This window comes from Rousettus aegyptiacus, unplaced genomic scaffold, assembly GCF_014176215.1.
Source record: "Rousettus aegyptiacus isolate mRouAeg1 unplaced genomic scaffold, mRouAeg1.p scaffold_m13_p_8, whole genome shotgun sequence".
NCBI lineage: Eukaryota > Metazoa > Chordata > Mammalia > Chiroptera > Pteropodidae > Rousettus > Rousettus aegyptiacus.
This window is the reverse complement of record NW_023416311.1, coordinates 14175047-14198182: the sequence shown is the minus strand read 5'-3', so window position 1 is coordinate 14198182 and position 23136 is coordinate 14175047. Positions and strand designations below refer to the sequence as shown.

At 43.6% G+C, this 23136-nt stretch overlaps 2 protein-coding genes across 3 annotated transcripts; one reads left to right on the top strand and one right to left on the bottom strand.

Annotated features, from left to right (window-relative positions):
* Positions 1 to 4087: 4087 nt before the first annotated feature.
* On the bottom strand, positions 4088 to 16073 carry ZSCAN32 (zinc finger and SCAN domain containing 32). The gene is given in 8 exon segments (XM_036225787.1): positions 4088 to 4859; positions 4861 to 5113; positions 5116 to 5305; positions 5307 to 5454; positions 5456 to 5619; positions 10195 to 10289; positions 12309 to 12474; positions 15980 to 16073. Coding segments are annotated over 7 exon segments (1080 nt in total). The 5' UTR covers positions 12448 to 12474; positions 15980 to 16073; the 3' UTR covers positions 4088 to 4768.
* A 109-nt stretch (positions 16074 to 16182) lies between these two features.
* Positions 16183 to 22862, top strand: ZNF174 (zinc finger protein 174). Of its 2 annotated transcripts, XM_016166630.2 has the most exons (4): positions 16183 to 16313; positions 16796 to 17483; positions 18439 to 18664; positions 21838 to 22862. In XM_016166630.2, the coding sequence occupies exons 2-4, from the start codon at positions 17076 to 17078 to the stop codon at positions 22437 to 22439; spliced, it is 1236 nt and encodes a 411-aa protein (XP_016022116.1). In that variant the 5' UTR covers positions 16183 to 16313; positions 16796 to 17075; the 3' UTR covers positions 22440 to 22862. The 2 variants fall into 2 exon arrangements, with proteins under 2 accessions (XP_016022116.1, XP_016022115.1); XM_016166629.2 differs by lacking the exon at positions 16183 to 16313 and having other exon boundaries at positions 16320 to 17483.
* Positions 22863 to 23136: the final 274 nt, after the last annotated feature.

Sequence of the window (23136 nt, the reverse complement as noted above, 5' to 3'; positions counted from 1 at the left end):
TTCTCTGTCCTCTGTTATCACATGTGTGGTAAAATTTCTGAATCCCCCAACCCCTTATCCTTCAGAGGAAGGGAAGCGGTAAGAGTCTTCTATATGAATAGATTTAGGGATGGTCACATATTCAAACAGCCTACAAAATATGCTTCAATTGTGGTTCATAGATAATTCTTCCCATATAACCCCAAGTGTATATCTTTACACTATTAGCCATAGATAGACTGGCCCTGAGTCCCACAACCAAACCTCTGCCTCTCAGTCTTGCTCGTCTCAGATCACCTCTGCTGGAAACCATGGGCCTCCTCAGTGAAGGTGGTGAGGCCTGTCTGATGAGAACCTCACTGGCATTCAGGAAACTGCTGGGGTGCCTTCATGAGTTCCACCCTGACTGTGGATGCTCCAGAAAGTACACTCCTTGGATGAAAGCAGGGTAGGAGTTTTGGGGGAGAAGCTTGAATGTGATTAGTAACAGATGAAGTGCTGATACTTCAGGAAGCAAAGAAACTGCACTTGGAAACTAATACCTCCTGAATCTACACTAGATTGCACACCTCAAGCAAGGCTGCCTTGGACAGGACAGACATAGTTTCTTCCCACTGACCTACTTGTTACATTTTTAAATTTATATAAGCACTTTATTTCTTTAACTAAAATAGACAAATCCATTTCTGGAGAATGTACCCCAAGGGGTTGAATTTGGGGATCAAATTTGAGGTTCCTATAGCTGGCACATTTACATACACATAAGCTAAACAGGGCAGTATAAAGGTACATGCAAAGAACAAAATCCAACTCCTGCAGAACAGAACCAATAACCTCTAGCCCACCGAAAATACTATCAGCGACCTAGGGTTTCCTGACAACCAGACAGCCAGACCAGAAATCATCATCTAAGGATGTCTTGGATTGCCCTGCAGGCAATCCAACATTTCCGAGTTTGACGTAGGTTGGGGCCTGAATCCAATGTCTGGGAGACAGTTCCTATGTCATCAAGCTGAAACCAAGCATGCACCAGAAAGGATACTATCCTTCAGACAACCTTATACCCAAAATGGGAATAAAAGCACTAATTAAAGTGACCACAGGGGTGACCTATCTTCCTACCTTCCAGATTACTGAACAGAAGAGGTTCGGGTGGCCACTCCACTGTTAAGGCTGGTCAGGCAGCGTTTCAGGTGGTTAGCACCAACCTGGAATTTCCTATTGAACAAATCCTCCATCCAGTGGAGATGCAGGCAAGTAAACCCTAGACAAGCTGCCATTGCTGACTTCTTCACCCAGTTTCCACACCAGGCTGAGAGAGAGACCTTTTAGGAGGATTCAACAAGAATAACCAAATTTGTTACTGAATTCAAGGGGTATTCCACTCAAGAATGAGCGCTTGAAGTGTTCAAGAACTAGATGTGGTTGTTATTAGGTAGTTTCATTTACCTGCAGCAAGTAAAGGAGACAGGATTCACATCCAAAGCTCTTGCCTCCTTGAGGGTGGTGTGGCCATTGCTTATATACACTATTTGGTTGATTTCTTCTTTACAGTTGGCTACATTTACAAGGTTGAGTTCCTCCCAAGCTCATCCTCTTTACAGCTACATCTGCAAAATACTGTGCTACATTTTAACATTTAGCAAGAATAGCAATTAGTAAGAACTACACAGAACTTGAGACCCTTGTCTCATGTAACAGTGTAAGGTCACTACTCTGAAGTCTCACAAAAATTGTTAGCCAGAAAGTTCAGAGTGAGACTGACTAGTAGTTAAAGGTTTTCATATTGATTTGACCCATGTTCAAAATCGAGCTCCTTTCTCTAGTCACTGTGCAAGTTACTTAACCTATGATAACGGGTACGTATTGGGGCTATGGGAAACACAGACTTAACTTGCAATTCTCAGTTAATCATAAAGTTATGAAAACTCCATAGGTGTTGCTACAATGGCCAAGTGAATGGGGAATGCCCAAGCAGCATCAGGAGCACAGCTTCTTCCAGATGCCAAAGTAGGGCACCAAGTTCAAAATCTTTCAAGTTAACTCCCCTACCACAGGGAGTGGTGAGGTTACTTGTCCTGTGTTCTTTACAAGAAAAGGATGCTCAGCCCTTCTCTTTGTCTCTACCCAGAACGAAGCCAGGACTGTGAAGCTGGAGCTGATAATGGTGAAAGCGAGGATTCATCTTTGATCAAGTGAACAATGAAATGCTCACTGTAGTTCAGGATCCCAGAAGTCCTGGGCTGTTTCCAAACTGGTAAGGCGATCCCCTCACAGGAGAGGAATAGAAGAGGTGGCAAGAGGAAAGGAGAGTGGGGTAAAGAGGCTTGAGGGGCCCAGTACTTTTGGCTGTGAGCACCCAGCTACCACCTTAGGCTGAGGAACCACAATAGGTATGTGAGGTTGCTTATCAATAAGTAGGCTTTGTCCTACTTCTCTGGGTTGTAGCAAGAATATTTGATCCATTCTGTGGGAAGTGGTTATGAATCCTTGGAAAAAAAGGAATATTGTCAATTAAACAATTGAATCCATTAGTTAAAATGTTTCAGTGAGGGAAGTAAAGAAAGTATATGTAGAACCCCAGTAGTTAATTTACAGGGGTAAAACCTGTGTTAATGCACATATGAAGGGCTGAACCAAACCAGGCAGGTAATTTTGCACATTGGCAGAATCTATAGATTTGTGGGTGTAAACTTTTGTAAAACCTACTTCAAATTCATTCTCAATGTATTATTAGGCTGCATTAGGTAATGGAAAGTAGACATGTAGGTAACAGAGATGATAACTATACAAAGCAGCTACTACACATGGGGTTGAGAGAATACAGGGAAAAGTTGACCAGAATTTGGAAGCTTGATAGGCCCTGAAGCACCAGCATTCAGACCTTGGGGGGTTGGTGGCCAGGTGGTGCTGCCTGACTGGCACTGTTATTTCCAAGGGGCCCATAAGGTTGGTTCAGGATGGTTGTATGCTTTGTTCACTGCTTTATATCTACCTCCTACTATAATACCTGGTACATTACAGACAATCAAATTAATTCCTAAATAAATGTGTTCTCTAATTCTTACCCATCTACTCCAGACCATTCAGAGTAGGTCACAGGCAAGGGTTGTGAGATCTAGTACTCTATGTTCCTTCTTCTGCCCAGAAGACAAGAGAATAAAGCAAATTAGAGGTGAAGGCAGCTTGAAAATGCCAGTTCTCTAGTTGCATCCCAGTTTCCCTGGCCACAGCAGCCCCAGGAGTGGGAGGAGTTGCATGCTGGTGAGGTGTGATCTTCAATTCCTTAGCATTTGTATTGACTTTCAGTGGCTTTCCTCATTTATTAAATCTAACTTCTTGGATATCGTAGCCAAAGCCCTTTAATAATTGATCCACCCCTGGGTTGTGTCCTTCTTACCATGAATCTCCGATGAAGTCGGGCTGTCCCAAACATTCTTTACCTTTGCTCAGGACCTTCGAAGATGTTAATTTTTGATTTTGTGTAGAGCAGAGGTAAGTATGTGTTTCTGGGAACTGGCCAGCATAGCTTATCCTAAGGGCCATGTTCAAGGACAGCGTATACAAGGAAATGTAGGGTGGCCCCAGCAAGGTTTAAACTGAGGAACCACTGAAGTGTATTCTCTGTCCTGCCTTTACTTCTCTTCCCCGTTTAGGAAAAAAAAAATTCTTATCTTTAAGGTCGAATGTCGCTTGCTTTTCACTGTAAGTTATCCAAGGTGCTAACATCATCAGTGTTTGGGCCAAGAGTCATGTATAATGTATCCTCCTTTTAGTACTTTTTATCCATGCAGATTTCAAAAAGGCTTAAATACCTATGCCTTGTTTTGATCACTACATTTTAACATTGGTTCTTATGGCTCCTCACACTCACTCTGCCTTTCACCTGCAGTCAGAACCTCCTGCAGTCCCTCTATTTTTCTTTCTTCTCAGTGAAAGCTCAAACCCTTCCCACCTTATTCTATTCCTTCTCTCCCCATTTCCTGCCCCTAATTCCTTCTCTGTATGTGCTACTACCCTGAAGCAGGTTCTATACTTAGATCTTCCTCAGGACTTCTATGTGAGTGTTAAGTTTCTAATGGAGAAAATTACGACCAAATGCCAGGGAAGCGGAGGGAGAAACACCTTTATTTTCATCAGAAATAATAATGCCTATAGAAACTGCTTATTATAAGAGACAAGAAGCCAGGAACGAGTGAGGGTGATGGTGAGATGGTGAGATGAGAAATCTCACAAAGATTAAACCAGATGTTACACTTGCTAAGGATCACTTGCTTTGACTTACTATTACTCAATGGCTTAACCTATCTTTCATTTCCTTTGCTCCCTTTTCAATGGCAGCTGTGTTACAGAGTAGTGATCCGCCCTGAAGGTAGCAGTGGTACAAAATAGTAGGTGCCTAGAGCTCAACTGTTGGTTTAGAACAGAGCCATGCTGTTAAACTTCTAGATGTGCTCCCCATGAGAGGGAGAATGTCTTCTCAGGCATCTAGTGACCCATTCTCTGTTCATACCTAGGATACCCTAATTTCCTGGCAGGATTTATGGGTCCCGTAGCCTCTGCCCTTGTAAGCAAAATTGAAGTCCACAGTGAGACAAGACTCTGGAATCAGAGGCAGAGATGGAAAGAGGGTTCAGCATTCTTAGGCTGATTCCTATTCCCAGAGGACCAGTTGTCAATAAGTTTACCGCTAATCCAGGGTGTGGCTAGTAGAATGCTCCACAGCAGAAGGAAGCTCTGAGAAACACATGTGGACCTAAGGAACTGATGTGTCAGGTTTCTTACACACTCAGCACATCTCTTCCTGTGATGGATCTCTTGTGTGTACTTCCTGATGGCAGATGAGGGCAGCATTCTTAGTGAATCTTTTCTCTCACTGGGCACTTGTAAGGCTTTTCCCCAGTGTGGGTTTTCTGGTGGGCACTGAAGTGCTTGCTATTGTTGAAGCTTTTCCCACGCTGCACACACTTGTATAGGCTCTCCCCTGTGTGGACTCGCCGGTGAATGCTAAACTGGGCACTGGTGTTGAATCTCTTCCCACAGACAGTGCACTGACAAGGCTTCTCCCCAGTGTGGGGCCTCTGGTGAACGATGAGGCTAGAGCTCTGGTTGAAGCTTCTCCCACATTCCCCACCATGTAAGTTCTTAGGTGGGCAGTGAAGTTGGAGTGCTCGCTGAAGCCTTTCTCACATTCACTGCACTTGTAAGGCTTCCCTCCTGTGTGGATTCTCTGATACCAAACAAGATAAGAACTTCGGATAAAGCTTTTCCCAAATTCATGATGTAAATATTTAGAAGCTTTTTCCAGTTCTGGGGCTGGCTGGTGGTGAGGAGGGAGAACTCTGAGAACACTTTCTCCCACAGAGGGGATGAGTCCAGGCCTTCTTCCTGGTCCAAAGTCTTTAGTGACTTATCCTCTCTTGAGATGGGGTTCTCCCCTCACTCTTCCCTGGTGAATGTCTATGTTATCTTCTTAACACTCTCACACTCCCAGCCTGTTTTCAGCTCAGAGTGCCAGAACACTTCTCCACTAGACTTTCTCCATATAGCCATGTTTATGTCTACTTCTGAATCATCCCATTTTATATTATCTTTTTTAATCCCATTCTTGATCTCAAAGCCTGAAAGAATAAAATTATACTGGATCATGGAGAAGGAAAATAATAGAATGAGGAAAGAGTTACATTTAAACCACAACAGAGAAGAAATACCTAACTGGAATTCTTCATGTGATTCAGTCTTCTGCTAATTAAAAAGCTAAGTTTTACTTTCCAATTAATATTTTAACCTCCAATTTTTGTGATCATAGGTAAATATACCTTAATTCGACTTACTTTTCTCTTATCCTGTCTCTTTTTGGATATTCTGACACAATGACAAAACTGAGGGAAGGAGTTATGCTTTATGTCATTTGTCAGTTTGTCTGTAGGTGTACTCTCAATTCTTAAAAAGCCTATTTTCTGGGAGTATAATCATAAAAGGCCACTCTGAGACTAGCCAGCTCTAACAAGAAGAAAAGAAGTTTCTGAGTATCTGGCAAGCAGAGACTTAGGTTATGAAAAGAGGACCCGTGGTGGAGAAGGAGGCAAGAAAAGAAAGTCTGGGTTCAAGTCCAAACCAGCAATCTAAGGAAGCACATTAAGTGGAATTCCATGGGGGAAAAATGACATAGACTCTTTGAAAGAAACTGGTAAATGCTAAATCAAGCACTCAGTTGCAAGGGAAATAATCCTTAAACACCATGAAAACCTAAAGTCCTTGGCCTATATGAGGCCATTCATCAACATGATGACAAGATCAGGAGCAAAAACAGCTCCCTCTTGATCGCTAGGGTAATGTCCTGTATGTGGACTTTACCATCTTTTGACCATCCTCAAACAATGTCACAGTTAGTTGCCACCACTCCTTGAAGATATATCACTGTGGGCTTTTTCCTAAAACAAAAACATTCAGTGTAATAGGGAAGACATCCCCTCCAACTGAGGAGTGTAGACGACTTATGAAAGCTGCCACTTCTATTTCTCTTTGATTATCCTGAACCTCTGCATTTCCCCTGAGAGATGAATCATGGTAAGGACAGTGCTCACCTGTCTCCACAATGGTGGGAATCCCTGAGGTCTTGTGGTCACATAAAAGGAAATGGTGAACAGAGGAGACTTGGATAGAAGCAAAGATTCAAAGTAGAGAAGAGCTGGTTATAGAAGATTTCTGCCTACTCCCACCTCTGATGCCTGAGTACCCCCTCAATGTGCCCATTTCCATCTGTTACATCTCTTCTCATCCTTGTAGAAGCAAGAAACTATAATATAGCAGTTATTATTCCAAAGGGAGAATAAGCAGTTAATGCCTGAGAATAGCAGTTCAGGCTTCATGGCAATTCGAGAACCCTACACCCAACTGAGGCCTAGCATCCCCTCAAAAGGGTGGCATCTGGGCCAGTTGGTGGGGGCTTATTTTCTCAGAGCTGTCTGAGCACATGCATTCTGATTACATCTGGTCATGATGCTCTGAAGGGCACACAGCCTCTAATTATCACCTCCTCTACTCCACTCTCTCCGAGCCACCATCATCTGGTGCCAGGATTACACCGGAGCCGCCTTCCTGGTCTTCTTGATTCCACTCTTGATCTCCTACAGCCTGTTCTCAGCCCAGGAGTCAAAGTGACCCCCTTCTTTTTTCATTCAATTCAACTAACATGTATTGAATGCCTACTGTACTATTTTATGAGAAATGCAAATATCAACATGAATGGATCTTGCCTTCGAGGAGGGCAGTCCTCTACAAGTTTCTGTAGCAAAACAACAACAAAAAAAAGATGCAAATTTTAAGTAGAGTTAAGTGCCAAATAAATTGAAATTTCTAAAGTGGTCGTATTAAAACTAATTCTTCTCTACTCAGGTCCTTCAAAGGATACCCCTTATAACTCTGAAAATCAATGTCTTTTATGTAGGTCCTCAAGGTCTATCTTAGTGATTCTCAGATTTCTGTGAAAAAGCAGGGGGTTTTGTTTATAAAGTACTATAAAAATGCAGTAGGATAGCACAACAATATTAAAGTGTTGTAAACATTTTTAAACACTCATAATGCAGTTCCCGTCACTTCTACTACTGCCCTATGCGATCTGGCTCATGAATCTTGTTTATTACTCATTCTGCAGTAGATCACACTGGCCATCTTGCCAAGTTTTGCTCCACCATGAGCCTCTGCACTGACTGACTGACTGTTCCTTCTGTCTCTTAACACTCTTTCCCCAGAAAGCCACATGGCTCATTCCTTCTCAACTTCAAGTCTTTGTTCAAATGCCACTTCTTCAATAAGGACTAACCTGACAGCTTACACAAAAGATGCAACCCATCCTCTGGCCCTGCACTCCTGATTACTCTTATTCTGGTCCATTACCCTGCAGCTGCAATGGAACCTGATTCCCAGACTAACAGGACAACCTTTGAATTCACACAGTGGTACCTGCTAGGATATCACCCGCCTTCCACAGAGAAGACTCATGCTTCTGGGCAACAACACCTTCATTCTTTTTATGTTCTATTAGCAAAATCTCGATATAACACCTACTCCAACAATTCACTACTTTGGTGAAAGAAAGGTACCTGACTTTGGCTTTCTAATTTCTCAACTCAAGACAAAATCCCTTGGGTTATCAGACAATATAAGAGTTCAGGTGCCACCTTTCCCTATATGTAACCTGCACATGATCAAATGAGTGGCTTTACACTGGGTACCCACTATAGCTTTTATCCCAGCATACCCCCAAAAGTGAGGGAACAGGATCCATCTTCAATTTATAGCAGGAAGACAAGTCCCAGTTTGGAAGAGCAGTTTGCTTATATGTGATCAGGACCAGGACACATGTGCAGAAATGTCCTCACGCAAGTGACTCTGGAGCAGGCTGTAGATGCCAGGGTGGCTTCAAGTTTCCTGGACTGGCTGCTTGTTTTGGATTTGTAGCTGTCTGAGTTGAGCCCTCCAAAGCATCCTCATTTCCCACCTCTTTCTGTCTCCATGGGCCTTTTGGCCTCAACTATCCTATCTGCCAAGGTCCTAGAACTGGAGGACCCCTGTGAGGCCAGCAGAGCTTCCATCTCCTGAAAGGCACAGGGCCATGACTTCCTCTTCCTTGACAGCAACTGGCCCAGAGCTTCTCAACTTGGCTTGACACTGCTCCAGAGCCCAGTGGAAACGTTCACACAAGAGTTTGGCAACTTCCCTATATAGCTGGCTGCTTTACTGTGCACTTGGAATTTCTTATAAAACTGAAGCTCACTGAGAACTGAAAGTTCTGATTTCATCAGCAACCAAGGATGTGCCTGCTATTTTCCTATCTGCCAATTCCAGCTATTTTGTGTCACCCTTGATTTTTTCCTTCTCCTTTTGCTGGTGTCTCATGGACTTCCCCTCCAGTCTCTCCTGTAGAAAGGTCAGAAATTTTCTTCACTCTGCAGGAGTGAATATCTGGGGTCCTGTTTGTTTTCTCTGATCCAGCCCAGAGATGACATTTGGACCATGAACGGGAAACCCTGCATGTGAAGAAGCAGGGAGGAGATGTTGAGGACAAAGCCTGCTGCAGAGAACCTGTCTCTGAATCTGATGGTCAGGAAGGCTTCTCTGAGGAGCAGCAGCCCAGAGAGGGCCGAACTGATTTGAGAAAGGGAAAAGATCTGTCCTGAGACTGGAAAAGGGCTCTTGGTGCTTCTGAAGGGCCTAGGCATAGACATGGACTGTCACGGTTAGGTTGTATCGGTTTTTAATCTCTGCCACTCAGGACATCACAGCTGTCTGTGAACACATGTCCATTCATCTTTCACCTATTCATCACACAGTCTATGCCTCACTGTTTGCTGTTTCCTGCTGTGTTTTTCTTGTTGTCTCTGTTTCCCCTCCCTCTCTTGCCCTCTCCACTCTCTTCGTTCATACTTCTTTCAGTCTCCCGCCCCCTCCCTTATTCTTGCTCACTGTCACACATGCTGTACATATTTATTATGAATCCTCTGACTCCCCTGCTTCCCTTTTCTTTCAGTCTCCGTGTCCCTCTCTATGACTTCCTTTCTCTGTGTCTCTGTCTCAGTCTTTCTTTCTCTGCATCTTCTTTTTTCTTTGTCCTGCTTACACTCAGTATTTTCCTGTTTATTTCCTTCTTTCCCTCTACCTAACAGGGTCCCCACTGCATCTATCTGTCTCTTTCCTTCTCAGGTTCTTTTGGACTCTCTCCCTGAACAACTGAACACATCCACTCTGGAACTAGAGAGAATACAGATCCTTACTTAGCGAGATGTTTCTGCTATTCTTCTGTGTAACATGCCTGAATGGGGCCCTCTGCAGGTCCAAGGTGTCTACATCCTTCCTGATAGAGGGATACGCTCTGTCTTCAAAAGCAACTGGCCCCAGTAACAGTACCGGGGTCTGCTGATACTGATAAAATAGGACCATTCTAGCCTGGGGTAGGGCAGAGACAGGACCACAGTCATCAGGTCAGGGGCAGAGCAAGGCAATGGAGATCAGGCCCCCAGGGGAAAGATAGGTTTGGGTAAGCAGCCATGTGATGACGTCAGAGTGGAGAAAATGAGAAAATAACCCAAGATAAGTATACTGAACCACAAAAAAAGTCTTTCTGACATCTCTGGGAAAGAATGAGTTTTAGAGTGAGAATGAGTGCGAGGTGAAATGGGAACTCCGAGACAAAAGATATCAACCACAGCTCACCTGGATCTCAGCAGTCCAGAGCACAGCACCTGTCTCCTGGTCTTGAAGACCTCTCTTCAAGGGACAGTTCCTGGCAGCCTCTGGAGGAAGCCAGTCTGGGGGAGAAACAGCCTCTGTTAGAGGGTAGCTTCCACATAATAGACACACAGAGCAGAAGTTCTGAGTAGGGTCCCTGGGCAAGCAGCATCAGCAGTACCTAAACCTATCAGAATACATATTCCCGGGCCTTACCTCAGATATACTGAATCAGAAGCTCTGAGGGTGATGCCTAGGAATCTGTTTTAACAGGCCCCCAGATAAATCTGAGGTATACTCAAGTTTGAGGATGACTGCCATAGCCGATGGCTTCTCTGTGTATGCAGAAGTTCCAGATTTTTCTTGGCATAATAGTTTTATTGTTTTCATTCTTAAGAAATATGTGGATATTATAAAAAGAATAATTTTGAGAGACTAATGGTAAGCAGGAATCTCTCAAAGCCCTGCCATCCAGAGATAACCAAGTACTCTTAAAAACACCACAGTCAGGTGCTGTAGGAGGTAAACAAAACAAAACAAAACACCACAGTAACTCAAAACTTTTTTTCAGACCAAGATAGAATGGCTGTATTGTTTCCCAGACCCCCACCATCAAGAAATCTACAAAGGAATGGTTCATTTTGATGACCTATTAATGGATCTTCAGAGGACATTCAGAGGTCTGTGACCCTGGGAAAGTTAAAACACTTGGGATCTGAGCAGCATGCAGGCGCAGTGAATGAAAGGCGCAGACCTGGAACACAAGTCCTGCCCGCCTAGACTCACAGACCCCAGAGCCTCAGAAATCACACACCAGAGAGAGTACGGATGTTCCCAGGATTAAAAGGAAGTAAATGCTAAGTGACAAAGTTTAAAAAGATATTAACAGAATATTTATATTCCTTAAAAAATATAAAAGCAAATAAACCTCTTAAGATTGTCCATTTCATCAACAGAAGCTTGCCAATATAAACAGCACGAAGACACTATCTTTTCTTCCAGGATTTGAGTTATTTAAAGATGAGTTAGCTTTTAAAATTTATTTAGCGGCCTTTTGAGCCATGCTTCTCTTGCCCAGGCCCACTTTCACATCTGGAAGTGTACCTTCACTTCCTAATAAAGCTTTTCTTTTCTGCTATAAAATAAAACAAATAAACAAATGAATGAATGAATAAGTAAATAATAAGTAAGTAAATAAATAAAAGGCAGACAGACAGATAGATAAATAACAAAATTTATTTAGGAAATTATAATGGCAGCTTTCAATTAAGCAGAAAAAGCTAGGCTATCTAGAAATGTATGGAGCCAAAGCGCTTCACAGAGACTAATAAAAATAGAGCCTTGGTCTGTCAATGCAATGGAATATTACTCGGCCATGAAAAAGGAATTAAGTAGTGATAAATGCTAAATGAAATAGAGGTCAGACATAAAAGGTCACAGATTGTTGGATTCCAATGCTATGAAATGTCTAGGCTAGGCAAATCCATAGAAAACAAGGAACAACTGCTCAGTGGGTACAGGGTTTCCTTTGTGGGGGAGTGGGGGGATGAAATATTTTGGAACTAGATAGAGGTGGTGATTGTGTGACATTTTTAATGTACCAAATATCACTGAATTGTTCACTTGAAAGTGGCTAATTTTATGTTATGTGAATTTCACCTAAATTAAAATATTTTTAAAAAATAAAATTTGCATCTAAAAAAATTGAGACAAGTAAAAGCAATAGAGCTTTGGAAGAAGGGCAAAATAATAGGAGATGTGCATTCTGGAAGAGATTAAACTGGATGGAGCAGGGATGTTAATGTTTTCAAATACATGAAGAATGGGTATGCAGAGGTGAGGGTAAACACGTCCACCTTAACAGAACTTATTCAGAAGTAACAGAATTAGATTGTAATAAAAGAGAATTTGACTAACACATAGAGCATGTCAAATCTAATTATGTGCTATTAACATCAACTAATTTGAAATCTTATTTTGTGGATATAATTCAAAGGCCTTTAATCTGGAACCCAGGAGCCAACTCAAGCTCAGACCTATATTTCCCATCAATGATTGCTTCTCCTCCTCCTTGGGTGAAGGAGGAGGCTTCTACTTACCTTTAGGCTGTTCCTGTGGTCTTTGCTGTGAGCTCCATGACCCCTTCAAAGTCTGTTCCTCTGGATGAACTTCCTGTTTCAGGTGGGATCTCAGTGATTCTCTGGTTGGTCCCAAAGGGGCTGTCTCCTCAAGGAGCATTTTCAAGTCCTTTTCAGAATTGAGGACCTGAGATAGAATATTAGCCATAAGCTGGACTTTACAGTCCCTTAGAGTGGCATTACAAAAGGATGTGAGATACAGGGAAGCTGAAGAGAAATATTCTCAGGGCTACTGTTAAAAAAGTGAAAATGAATAGAATTTGGTCACAATCACTTGGTCTTGAGTAATAAGATCACTTATATGAAAGCACCTAGCAGAGGCTGACACACCAAAAGTGGTCAAAGTGCTGTACATTTGTTAGAAGAGAGAACATCAGCTTCCAATTTAGAAGGCTCCTGCGATCTGTGAGGAGAGGTACTGAGAAGCAATTGAGTCCTGAGAAACGGTATCAACCTGTTACCTCTTCTTACCTCCACTTCTTTCTCTCTCCTTTGCTTTCATGATTGGTTTCAAATAGCTGTTTTAACCCTTACATTCTTGTCCTATTTTCATTCTAGAGATCATCAACAAGGGGAACTGAGACCAGGATGACTACTAGCATATAGGGTTTCCCAGTCTATTTAGTTCTCACCAAATTCTAACTTCATACATGTGCTCCTACCTGCCCTTCTCCATTTTAGTTATTAATAGTCCCAATCCCATGGATTTTAAATTAACTTCCTTAATTCCTAATCTAACGCATCACCACTACACTGCTCTTCCCTCTCCAAGTTATGTCAAAACTACTCGGTCCTACAACATTTCATCTGCATCTCCTTTCCACCTCTCTCCCTGCCAGAGCCAGTGTATATCCTGCCTTCCTCACTGTAAAACACAAGCACCCCCTATTCCAGCCATGCAGACTCGGCACCCAGAAAGCTGCTTCGGCTCCGACCACAGACGTACTCAGGCTACAGCATTCCTCTGACCGATACTCCTCCGTTACTCTATGCTTCTCCTGGACTTCTGATTCGGACTTTAGCTGTCTTCTTTCTAACAAACCTCCCGCAATCAAAGCCCTCATGTTATTTTTCCTTCTCCTGAGCCTTTCACACCTCTCTTCTCCCAAAATATATGACAGTTATACTGATCATTTCTCAGACCTAGTCCATACCTCTAAAGAGGATATTTGGTAATACTCATCACTGTCCCTAACTGACCAGCTAATCCAGGCAGCAAGGACCAGCACTAATACAACTTTGTTTAGTGTACCACCCATGGCACTCTGCCCTCCAGGAACCTTTCAGCAAGAGAGATTAGATTTTAATTCATCTCTAATTTCCCTTACCTCTCAGATGAAGGATAGTTGTCCTTTCCTTGACCTTGTTTTGAATAACTTTTCTGAGTGTTTCTAGCACTTTAATTACGGACTCTAAACATTCATTGAATGTCTAAGTTATTTCAGTAAATGTTAAATTCTTCCCATAGACTAAAGGCATAGGACCAACTCAAGATAACTAATACTTTCTGGTGGGTGGCAGAGGGCTAATGGGCATTTCTCAACTAAGAGCCTCTCCAGTAACTGGATTCCTGTGCTCCTCATCCCAACTTCTTGATAACCAAAACCACAAGGTTCTGACTTCCCTTTCTCACCTGTTGCCCAGGTACTTTCTGTACATCCTCAACCAGAGCCACAGCTTCATCACCATTTTCTGAATGCTGCTTCCTCTGGCAAGAGAGTAAGAAACTGCTCCAAAACCAGCAGCTCCAGAATTTCCTTTTTGAGTGTGTCTTAGGCTTTAGCCATTGACAACAGAGTTCCCAGAGTATGCTAAAGCTTCATGGGGGCCAGCTACCTTCCTGGTAGCAGAACTGCCTGAAGCACTGTCGGGAAGCTTTGTAATCAGGGCTGTTTCTATGAAGGTCTGATTTCTGTCCATGTGTGGAGTCCTCACTTGGGGATGGCTATGCCTGGGGACTCCTTGTTGCAGACATCATTTGCTTGGCAAACTATCTCACTGGTTGCCACTTCCACCCTGGAGGTCAGATTCCATCTCTTTACCTGTCACTAGGAGGAGTTTCTCCTGGATACCAGTGAAAGCAGTGTCTTTCTGGAATCAGAGTCATTAGAGTAACATATATGTGCAGACTGACGGCTGAAATGGGCTCAACTTTGAAGGAAGAATGGAAAAGACAGCATAAAACTGTCCCACATTCCTTCTCTCTGCTTCTTGTGATTTATTTCTATCCTTTTCCTTTATTCCCTCCACAATCCAAGCCAAGGATCCAAAGCACTAAAAATATTTTTTTCTCCCCAGCCAGATTTGTCTGCTAACGAATTCTCCAAACTACTTTTCACAGTGTAGTCTAGCTGTTCTTCCTCATAGTCCCCACATGCCTGAGTCTTGTCCCTGCCCTCCCCTATGGTTAAGGAGCCTGGACCCAGGCCAGTTGTGAGTGCCTATTAATTAACCTTCTTCATCACTACTACATCCTCGTCCTTACCACCACCACACACACACTGTGACTGATAAATGATTATTCTGGTCTTCTGTATGCTACCTCCTCCCCACCCTCACCCTCAGCATCTCCCCCCTTCCGATAGCAGCATCTTCTTCCTTTTTAAAAGGGCTCTTCTCTATTCCTTTGGCTCTGGTGGGGCTATTCATTACAGTACCCTTTTCCCTACCCTATCTGAGAAAGGGTAGGCTTGTCAAAGTTCTGAGTTTTTACATGCAGATGGGATGGGAGAAGTTCCAAATTTTCTGAGAATTGCTAAATTGGGAGGATATAAGCCTGAAGCTATTTGCAATTAGGTTCCACTCAACATTCCACTTATCCACCAAAGGGGTGAGCCTATTTATAGGAGTAAAATATTTACTTAAAAAATGGATTCAGGTTGGCTTTTTTCCAAAGAACTTGAACTGCCTTCATTTACATTCTCTTTACATGTCAATGCAGCAGGAGGGACTAGAGATAGAGGAATCAAAGGCATTGTTAACTATTTTTGGTTTTGTTTTAACAAAAAGTTTCATCACGTAGCATAACTTCCCAGCAGCAAGGCCGGGTCTAGACCCTGTACCCCTTGCCTTACACATTTCGTACATCCCGCACTTAATCTGAAAAATAATAAATGATAGCCTAGTTTCACGCAGGAAGCGGAGCCGGCACTCCTCTTGACTCCTGACATCCCATTCATAATTTTAAAATTATGGTATCTCAAAAACGTGTTTCCATCTGGCGATGATCCACTCAGCGGAAAGCAGGCTGAAAATGGGGGCTGGACTGATTCATTTTCACTCGGCAAGGATGCACTGGGCACTCCAAGAGCACTACTCGGTGCTAAAGTTAGATATTGTGGCTGAAGTGGCGTAGGACAACAACCGCAGGCTCCCTGCTTGAGCGATATAGGGATGAGATGAACAGGATCCGAGGTCAGAGGGAGTTCTGGCTCCAGCACAGAGATCGGAACTGAGCCTGGCCGACTTGTGCGGTCCGAGGGCACCCGGGCGCAGAAAGGTGACCGTGGAGTATGCGAAGGGGGTCCGGGCCTGGCGCGACAGCCCCGAAAAGACTCCTGGCGGCAAGAGGTCCCCAGGCTGGCACAGGGCCCAGCCGCCAGCCCTCGGCTAGGAACAAGCAGAACACTCACCAGAAGACTCCCTACACTCGCTCAACCGCTGGGCCGGAAGTCAGTGCTACGAACCCTGGCGTTAGCACACCCTTTGCGCATGCTCGCAAGCCATGCCACCGGACTACAACTCCCAGGGTGCAGTATGATGACGGAGCGCCGTTCCCGGACAACGTCGACAGGTCCAGCAGTCAATAGACGAGAGAGCTCGCCCTCGAGAAGGCAATCCTTCTGGAAAGGAGGGGGGCTCTCCTGTGGCGTAGCCCCTTGGCCGCTAGTGGGAGTGTCCGCGAAAAGAGGCTCTGCCCCGCCCTCAGGCTGGCTTCTGGGTTCCGGTTCCCTGGTCCCCAGAGAGGTGAGTCCGCTGCAGGTGGGCGTGGGGTGCGGGGCTATTAGCATCGCTGACATCCCAGGCGCCCTCCTGGGCTCTAACCCGGCCACGAAGTTGAGCAGCGCACGGGAGTGCGTGAGCTTCTCCAAGCCCAAGGGCCAGCTGGTTCGCGGGGCCCGAGCCGGGCGTCCTCGAAGGGCGGAGCAGCTGGGCCTGCTAATCTTCGGGAGTGAGCTGCGGTGCCTCCGTCTACCTTGCTCGCAAGCAGGAGGCTTCTGCAGATTCCCAACCCCCGACGTGCACCGCAGCCTGTCTGGGCTCACCTTCGAGCTCCCGGCGTGATGCTGTAGGTCGCCTTAACCAGGATGCGGGAGAGTTGGTGTAGGCTACCTGTCTGACAACTCGAACTTTTCCTAGGGATTCCTGTCAGCCTCCTAGGTCATATTGTACATTTCTTCTGAGACCTCGTGTTCTTCTCGCTGAAATAAAAGCAGTATTTCTCCCAGTTTCTTTTTAGGACGTTATGACTTTTCTCCTTTGCAAGACAGTTCTAGAAACTGGTGGAAAGATAAATTCTTCCCACTCCCAGGGATTGTGTTGTCTTCATGAGTTTGGTGTCAAGGCTAGCTAATTAGAAGGCCCTGTCTGCATCCTGTCCTCCTCAACATCCTCAGAGGAGCTCCGTTTCTAGCATCTTTTTAGCATTCAGAAAGACTTCTCCAGGGCCATGATCCCTCAGGCTTGAGCTGTTTGCAAGGAGAGAGAAGCTGTCTCCTGAGCCCCAGAATGGCGGCTAAGATGGAGATAACTTTGAGCTCGCAGTCCCACATTCAGGCTTCCTCCAAGCAAGAGAGACACATCATTACAAAGCTAGAAGAGAAACGGGGGCCGGCTCTGCAAAAAGACTGTCCCGATCCTGAGCTCTCCCGACAGAGCTTTAGACGATTTTGTTATCAAGAGGTGTCTGGACCCCAAGAGGCACTCTTCCGGCTCCAACAGCTCTGCCGTCAGTGGCTGCAGCCCGAGGTGCACACCAAGGAGCAGATTTTGGAGCTGCTAGTGCTGGAGCAATTTCTGAACATCCTGCCCCCGGAGATCCAGGGTTGGGTCAGGCATCGATGTCCAATGAGCAGCAAGGAGATGGTGACTCTGGTGGAAGATTTTCACAGAGCAGCCAAAAGACCAAAGCAGTGGGTAAGGAGGGTCTTCTCTTGTGGTTCCCAGGATTTCTTTTTCATCTGGATAGTGTTAGATCTCTGGACACCTTCCTAGTTTGAGTCCACAAATGAACCAGGTGGCTTCAAACATGTCTTCTGGCCTCTGTTTGGGAACACCCCCCCCCACCCCCCAACACACACACACACAGCTAGAGGTACCAGGTTTTCAGAAAACCCAGCTAATGACACTCCTGTGAGGAAGTAGAAAATCAAGTAAGGTTCTTGAATCTTTGCTGACAAATCTCCCCCTATTTATTCCTCTTAAAGTTTTCCAACAATCGGGATTCTTAGCAGACAGTGTTACCCTGTTGGGTAAGAGTTTGATTTGGGGGGAACTTCATTGGACCTTGTTCCAGTGAAGTGTCTTGCATCTTGCCTTTGGATCAGGAAGTCACAGCTCAATTGATACTATTCCTTCCAACCCCCCACTCCCAAGTCAGCCTAGTCATGGCCCAGGTAGGAGGTAAACAACCATGTGCTTTGGGGAATGGAAGCAGTTAAGGAAAGGGTTGGTGCAGTCCTCTTAGAGCCCTGCTACCATAGTGCTTCCTAGTCCTACAGAGCCTGTTTCCAGCAGAGGTAGGGAGACAGGTGGACATAGGATGAGACTCTGCTGAGCCAATGCTATGACTGACCCTAATGCTTGTGCCTGTTCTCTGATGACTTTGACTACAGGCCTTGAGAAAGGCCCAGGCTGTAGGGGTATCTACTTAAGAAATATTGGCTGATTTGAAGCAGCCTCATTTTGGTCATTCTGCATGTCCTTCCCTGTGCTTCCTTTGAGAGTTTTAGCGATCTCTATCAAAGATGATCTCCAGGCCGTTATCAGGAATTCCCAGGGTGAACAGGTCATTACTGATCAGTGAGAGGTCAAGCTGCCCTCAGTCAGTCCTTGAGCTGTGCTCTAATGTATGCATGGGTCTTGTTCCTAGGTGGCTGTTTGTATGCAAGGGCAGAAGGTGCTTTTGGAGAAAACTGGATCTCAGCTTGGAGAACAAGAACTGCCAGATTTTCAACTGCAAACTCCTAGGAGATATTCTAGGGAGAGCTGTCTGGAGGAGGAGCCTTCCCAGGCAGGACCTCAGGACCAGCTGAGCCCCCATCACTGGGAAAAATCCCCACTCCTCCTGGAGCCAGCCTCCAAATTGCCTGGGTCAGGTAAACACTCTGCCTCCTTTCTCCCTCTCATCAGTAAGTACTTCATCTCCATCACACTGTTCATGGTTCTGAAAAGGCATAGACCAGGTGTTGGTTTTTTTAATTTTGTATTCAGTAGTAGATCTTTATTCTCTAACAGATTGCACTAATTAGAATGATAGTGATACAATACATAAGAAGTATGTTTTTATTTTCTGTTAATGATTATTTGACAATCCAGTGCACAACCGGACTATTTTAGTGCCTCCTTTTTATTCTGTTCAAGCTTCCTATAGTGAAGATGAATCCAAATATGACCACTGATGAACATCCATGCAATCTGTAGCTGTGTTTCATTGCTTAAAATGGTCTGAAAAGCCCCACTCCATGTTATTTTCTGCCTCTTTTTCCTCCTCTAACATTGTCTATGCTTTAAACTTTTGTATTCTCTTCCTTATCTGTCTCTGGTACAATGCCAGTAAAATGTCTGAAGTTCTACATAGTCCTGTGATTGCTAAGACTGACAGTGAGACTTTGGCTAGTCTTGGTGATGTGAATATAGGATACAGCCAGCAGGTCAGAGAATAGAGTTACAAAACAAGAGCCTTGATTCTTAAGATTTGCCACATTAACGAAACATTTTGTTTTGATTATTCTTGGAACTCAGGAATAGAGAAGAACTGGGCTATCCAATAGAAAAGCATTGTGACCCTGGCTGAGGTCCTGCCTATATAGTCCTGAAGAAAGCGGACCACACACACTCCCTTCTCCTGCCTCCGCAAGGCAGCTGGGTTTGTGCAGTCTGTATCTCCTTTCATTTGATCGCTGAGACGGTAGATTCTCATGCTTCCCATCCCTAAGATCCAGCAGTGCCTTCTTTCAGAGTTGTACCGTCCAGTACAGTTGCCATGAGTCACATGCAACTATTTAAATTTTAATTTATTCTTTTGAGCCACACTTCTCTTGCTAAGGCCAGCATCCACGTCTGGAAGTGTGCTTTCCCTTCTATAAAGCTTTTCTTTTCCATTGTAAAAAAATATATATATATATTTATTGAGGTATAATTTACATACTATTAAATTCACCCTTTGAAAGCATACAGTTCAGTAGTTTTTAGTTTATTCACACACTGTGCAACTATCACCACTATCTAACTTCTGCATATTTCATGACCTAAAAAACTCATATCTATTAGCAGTCACTCTCCATCCCTCCCTCTCTACTCCCTGGTGGCCACTGCCTACTTCTTGTTTCTGGGCTTGCCTGTTCTGGACATGTCATTGTCCAGAATCATACAATGTATGCTCTTTTTGACTGGCTTCTCTCACTTGTAATGTTTTCAAGGTTCATCTATGTGGTAGAGTGTGTCAGTACATCATTCCTTTTAGTGGTCAAATGATATTCTATTAGTGGACGTTTTGTTTATTCATCAGTTGGTGGACATTTGGGTTGTTTTCACCTTTGACTCTTATGAATCATATTGCTATGAATATTTGTGTACAGGTTTTTCTGTGACCATGTTTTTGTTTCTCTTGCCCATGGAGTGGAATTGCTGGGTCATACAGTAATTATGTTTAACCTTTTGAGGAAATGCCAGACTGTTTTCAGAAGTAACTGTGCCATTTTACATTCCCACCAACAGCCTATGAGGATTCCAATTTCTTTACATCTTTGCTAACATTTGTTATTGTTGATCTTTTTTGATTATAGCCATTCTATTAGGCGTGAAGTATCTCATGGAGGTTTTGAGTTATCTCCCTAATGACTAATAATATTGAGCATCTTTTCATTTCGTTATTTGCCAATTGTATATATTCTTTGGAGAAATGTCTAGTCAGATCCTTTGCTCATTTTCAAATTGAGTTTACCTTTTTGTTGTTTTAACAGTTCTTTACATATTTTGGATACTAGACACACACACACACACACATATAATTTGCAAGTATTTTCTCTTATGGTTTGTCTTTTTGACTTTCTTGATAGTGTTCTTCGAAGCACAAATGTTTTTAATTTTGATGAAGTCCAGTTAATCTATTTTTTCTTTGTTTGCTTGTGTTTTTGTGACATCTAAAATACCATTGCCTAATTTGAAGTTAGAAATATTTACACCCATGTGTTGTTAAAGAGAGATTGTTTTAGCTCTTACATTTAGGTCTTTAATCCATTTAGAGTTAATTTTTGTATGTATTGGTAGGGATACAACTTCATTCTTTTGTATGTGGAAATTCAATTGTCTCAGCATCATTTATTGAAACAACTATTCTTTCCCCATTGAATTATCTTGACGACCTTGTTGAAAAGCAATAACCATAATTTTATGGACTGCTTATTTAAATATGAATTTAAATTAATTTAAAATAAGTAAAATTTAAAATTCAGTGTCTCAGTCACACTAGCCACATTCCAAGTACTCAATAGCCATATGTGGCTAGTGGCTTCCATATTGAATAGGGTGTGTGCACCTGCACACACACACACACACACACACACACATACATACACACAGAAACACATTGCCCATTTGGAAAGAATTCTATGGGGCAGCACAGCTCTAGATCCTCCAACTTGCTCACAGGCCATTCCAGCTCTTTTCCATCCTGATCCTCAGTCCTGGTGGTCAGAAGTTGAGGAGTTTCTGTAATTAGTATACGTATCTAACCCATATTCCAGTTTTTGAATACAACTGCTGTCAACATTGTAAGGAAAGAAAATACCACATTTACTAGACTTACCATTATTTGAAGAAATGGTGATGGTCCTTCAATATCTGTGTAAGAGAGAGATATATTTGCAATGTTGAAATTCCAGCTCTCTTCCTTCTTTTCATTCCTTAGTTGATACTCAGACCTTATGGGTTTGTTTTTCCTTATTTCTACTTTCCAAAAGTTTTCCCTAAAAGTAGGAAGGAAAGAGGAGGTTGGAGAACTTGGTTCCTAACTGTAGTATGAATCAGAATTACTCCAGGAGTCTTTCAGCTGTGCAGATTTCCAGATCCTAACCCCCAGAAATTCTGACTCAGCATCCATGGTTATGCAGGGGTAGCCTGCTTATTTGGCAAGTCTCCCAAATGAGTCTAATGCAAGTTGCCAGTGGAAGACCACACTTTGAGAAACCTTGCAGTGCATTTCATAACTCTTTTGCTGAGATTCTTTCCTCAAAGCCCAGAAAATGAAACATATTCTTTCTAATTATAGAGGCCCCCAGAATGAAAAGTGAGAACAAGGAAAATCCCCAACAGGAGGGGACTAAAGGAACAAAGCCATGTGCAATGACAGCTGGCAGATCCAAAGGGAGTGGTCTGCAGAGTCCTGAACCAAGAGGGACTAATATGAGTGACTCCCGGTTGTCACGGAGGCAGGTCAGCCCCACAAATGCTCAAAAGCCATTCTCTCAATACCAGAGACATTGCAGGGAACTGGAATACATCAGCAGCCCTTTAAAAAGCCATCCACTGAGAGAGCTGAAGAAAAGCAAAGGAAGTAAAAGAAGCCTAAGCAATCGTTTGCAGCGTGTTGGTCACCAGCCAACATGCTCAGCGAAGAAACCTTACAAATGTGATGACTGTGGGAAAAGCTTCACATGGAATTCAGAACTGAAAAGACACAAGCGAGTCCACACAGGCGAAAGACCGTACACATGTGGAGAGTGTGGAAACTGCTTTGGGCGACAGTCAACCTTGAAACTTCACCAGCGGATCCATACTGGAGAGAAGCCATACCAGTGTGGCCAGTGTGGGAAAAGCTTTCGCCAGAGCTCAAACCTTCATCAGCATCACAGACTCCACCATGGGGACTGAAAGCAGGACTTTGTTCTTTCTGTTCAGAAGGAAAGTATTTGTGTTTCTCCTTCCCCTTACTTGCATGTAAATCACAAAGACTGTCTGTGAATTACAAGGAAAGCAAGAGGTCCCTGAGGAATGATGGTACACATTTCACTGGTGAGGCATCCCAGGAGAAACTGGTGGGGACGTGACCATGCATGGTGACAAGGTGAAGAAATGGCAGATCTGGGCATTGGGTGAAAGAGAACTGGGGTCTCTGCTGGACTGAGGGAGAACCAGGATGATCCTGCAAATGACCCCACCCCATGTTCAGTCTTCCTTGCACTGCTTTATTTATCCTCAAGGGTAAATTCTATATATAGTTATATATCTGCTGTTATACCAGATAATCTTTATCATACACACACTTCTTTAATAAAGATGGGTGATCCACAAGAATTTCAAGGCAAAAGTTCATTGGACTATAACCCCTCTAATATTCCTCCTATAAGTCCTGGCTGTTCATAACAAACAAACAAACAAAATGTTTGAAGGGAGAGTACAAACATGTTTGTACGAAAAGAGGGTTTCCAGGTAATCAGTACTTTTACCAAAATACACACACACACACACACACACACACACACACACACTGAGGGATCTTTTTTGATCAAAGTACTTTTGATTTAGGAAAAAATCTACACAGCTGCTGCAAGCCCATCTAAGCAATAGG

Coding starts and splice junctions, on each gene's coding strand:
- ZNF174 (XM_016166630.2), top strand. CDS start 17,076: ATGGCGGCTAAGATGGAGATAACTTTGAGCTCGCAGTCCCACATTCAG. Junction 17,484..18,438: donor CCAAAAGACCAAAGCAGTGG/GTAAGGAGGGTC, acceptor TCTTGTTCCTAG/GTGGCTGTTTGTATGCAAGG. Junction 18,665..21,837: donor CTCCAAATTGCCTGGGTCAG/GTAAACACTCTG, acceptor TTCTAATTATAG/AGGCCCCCAGAATGAAAAGT.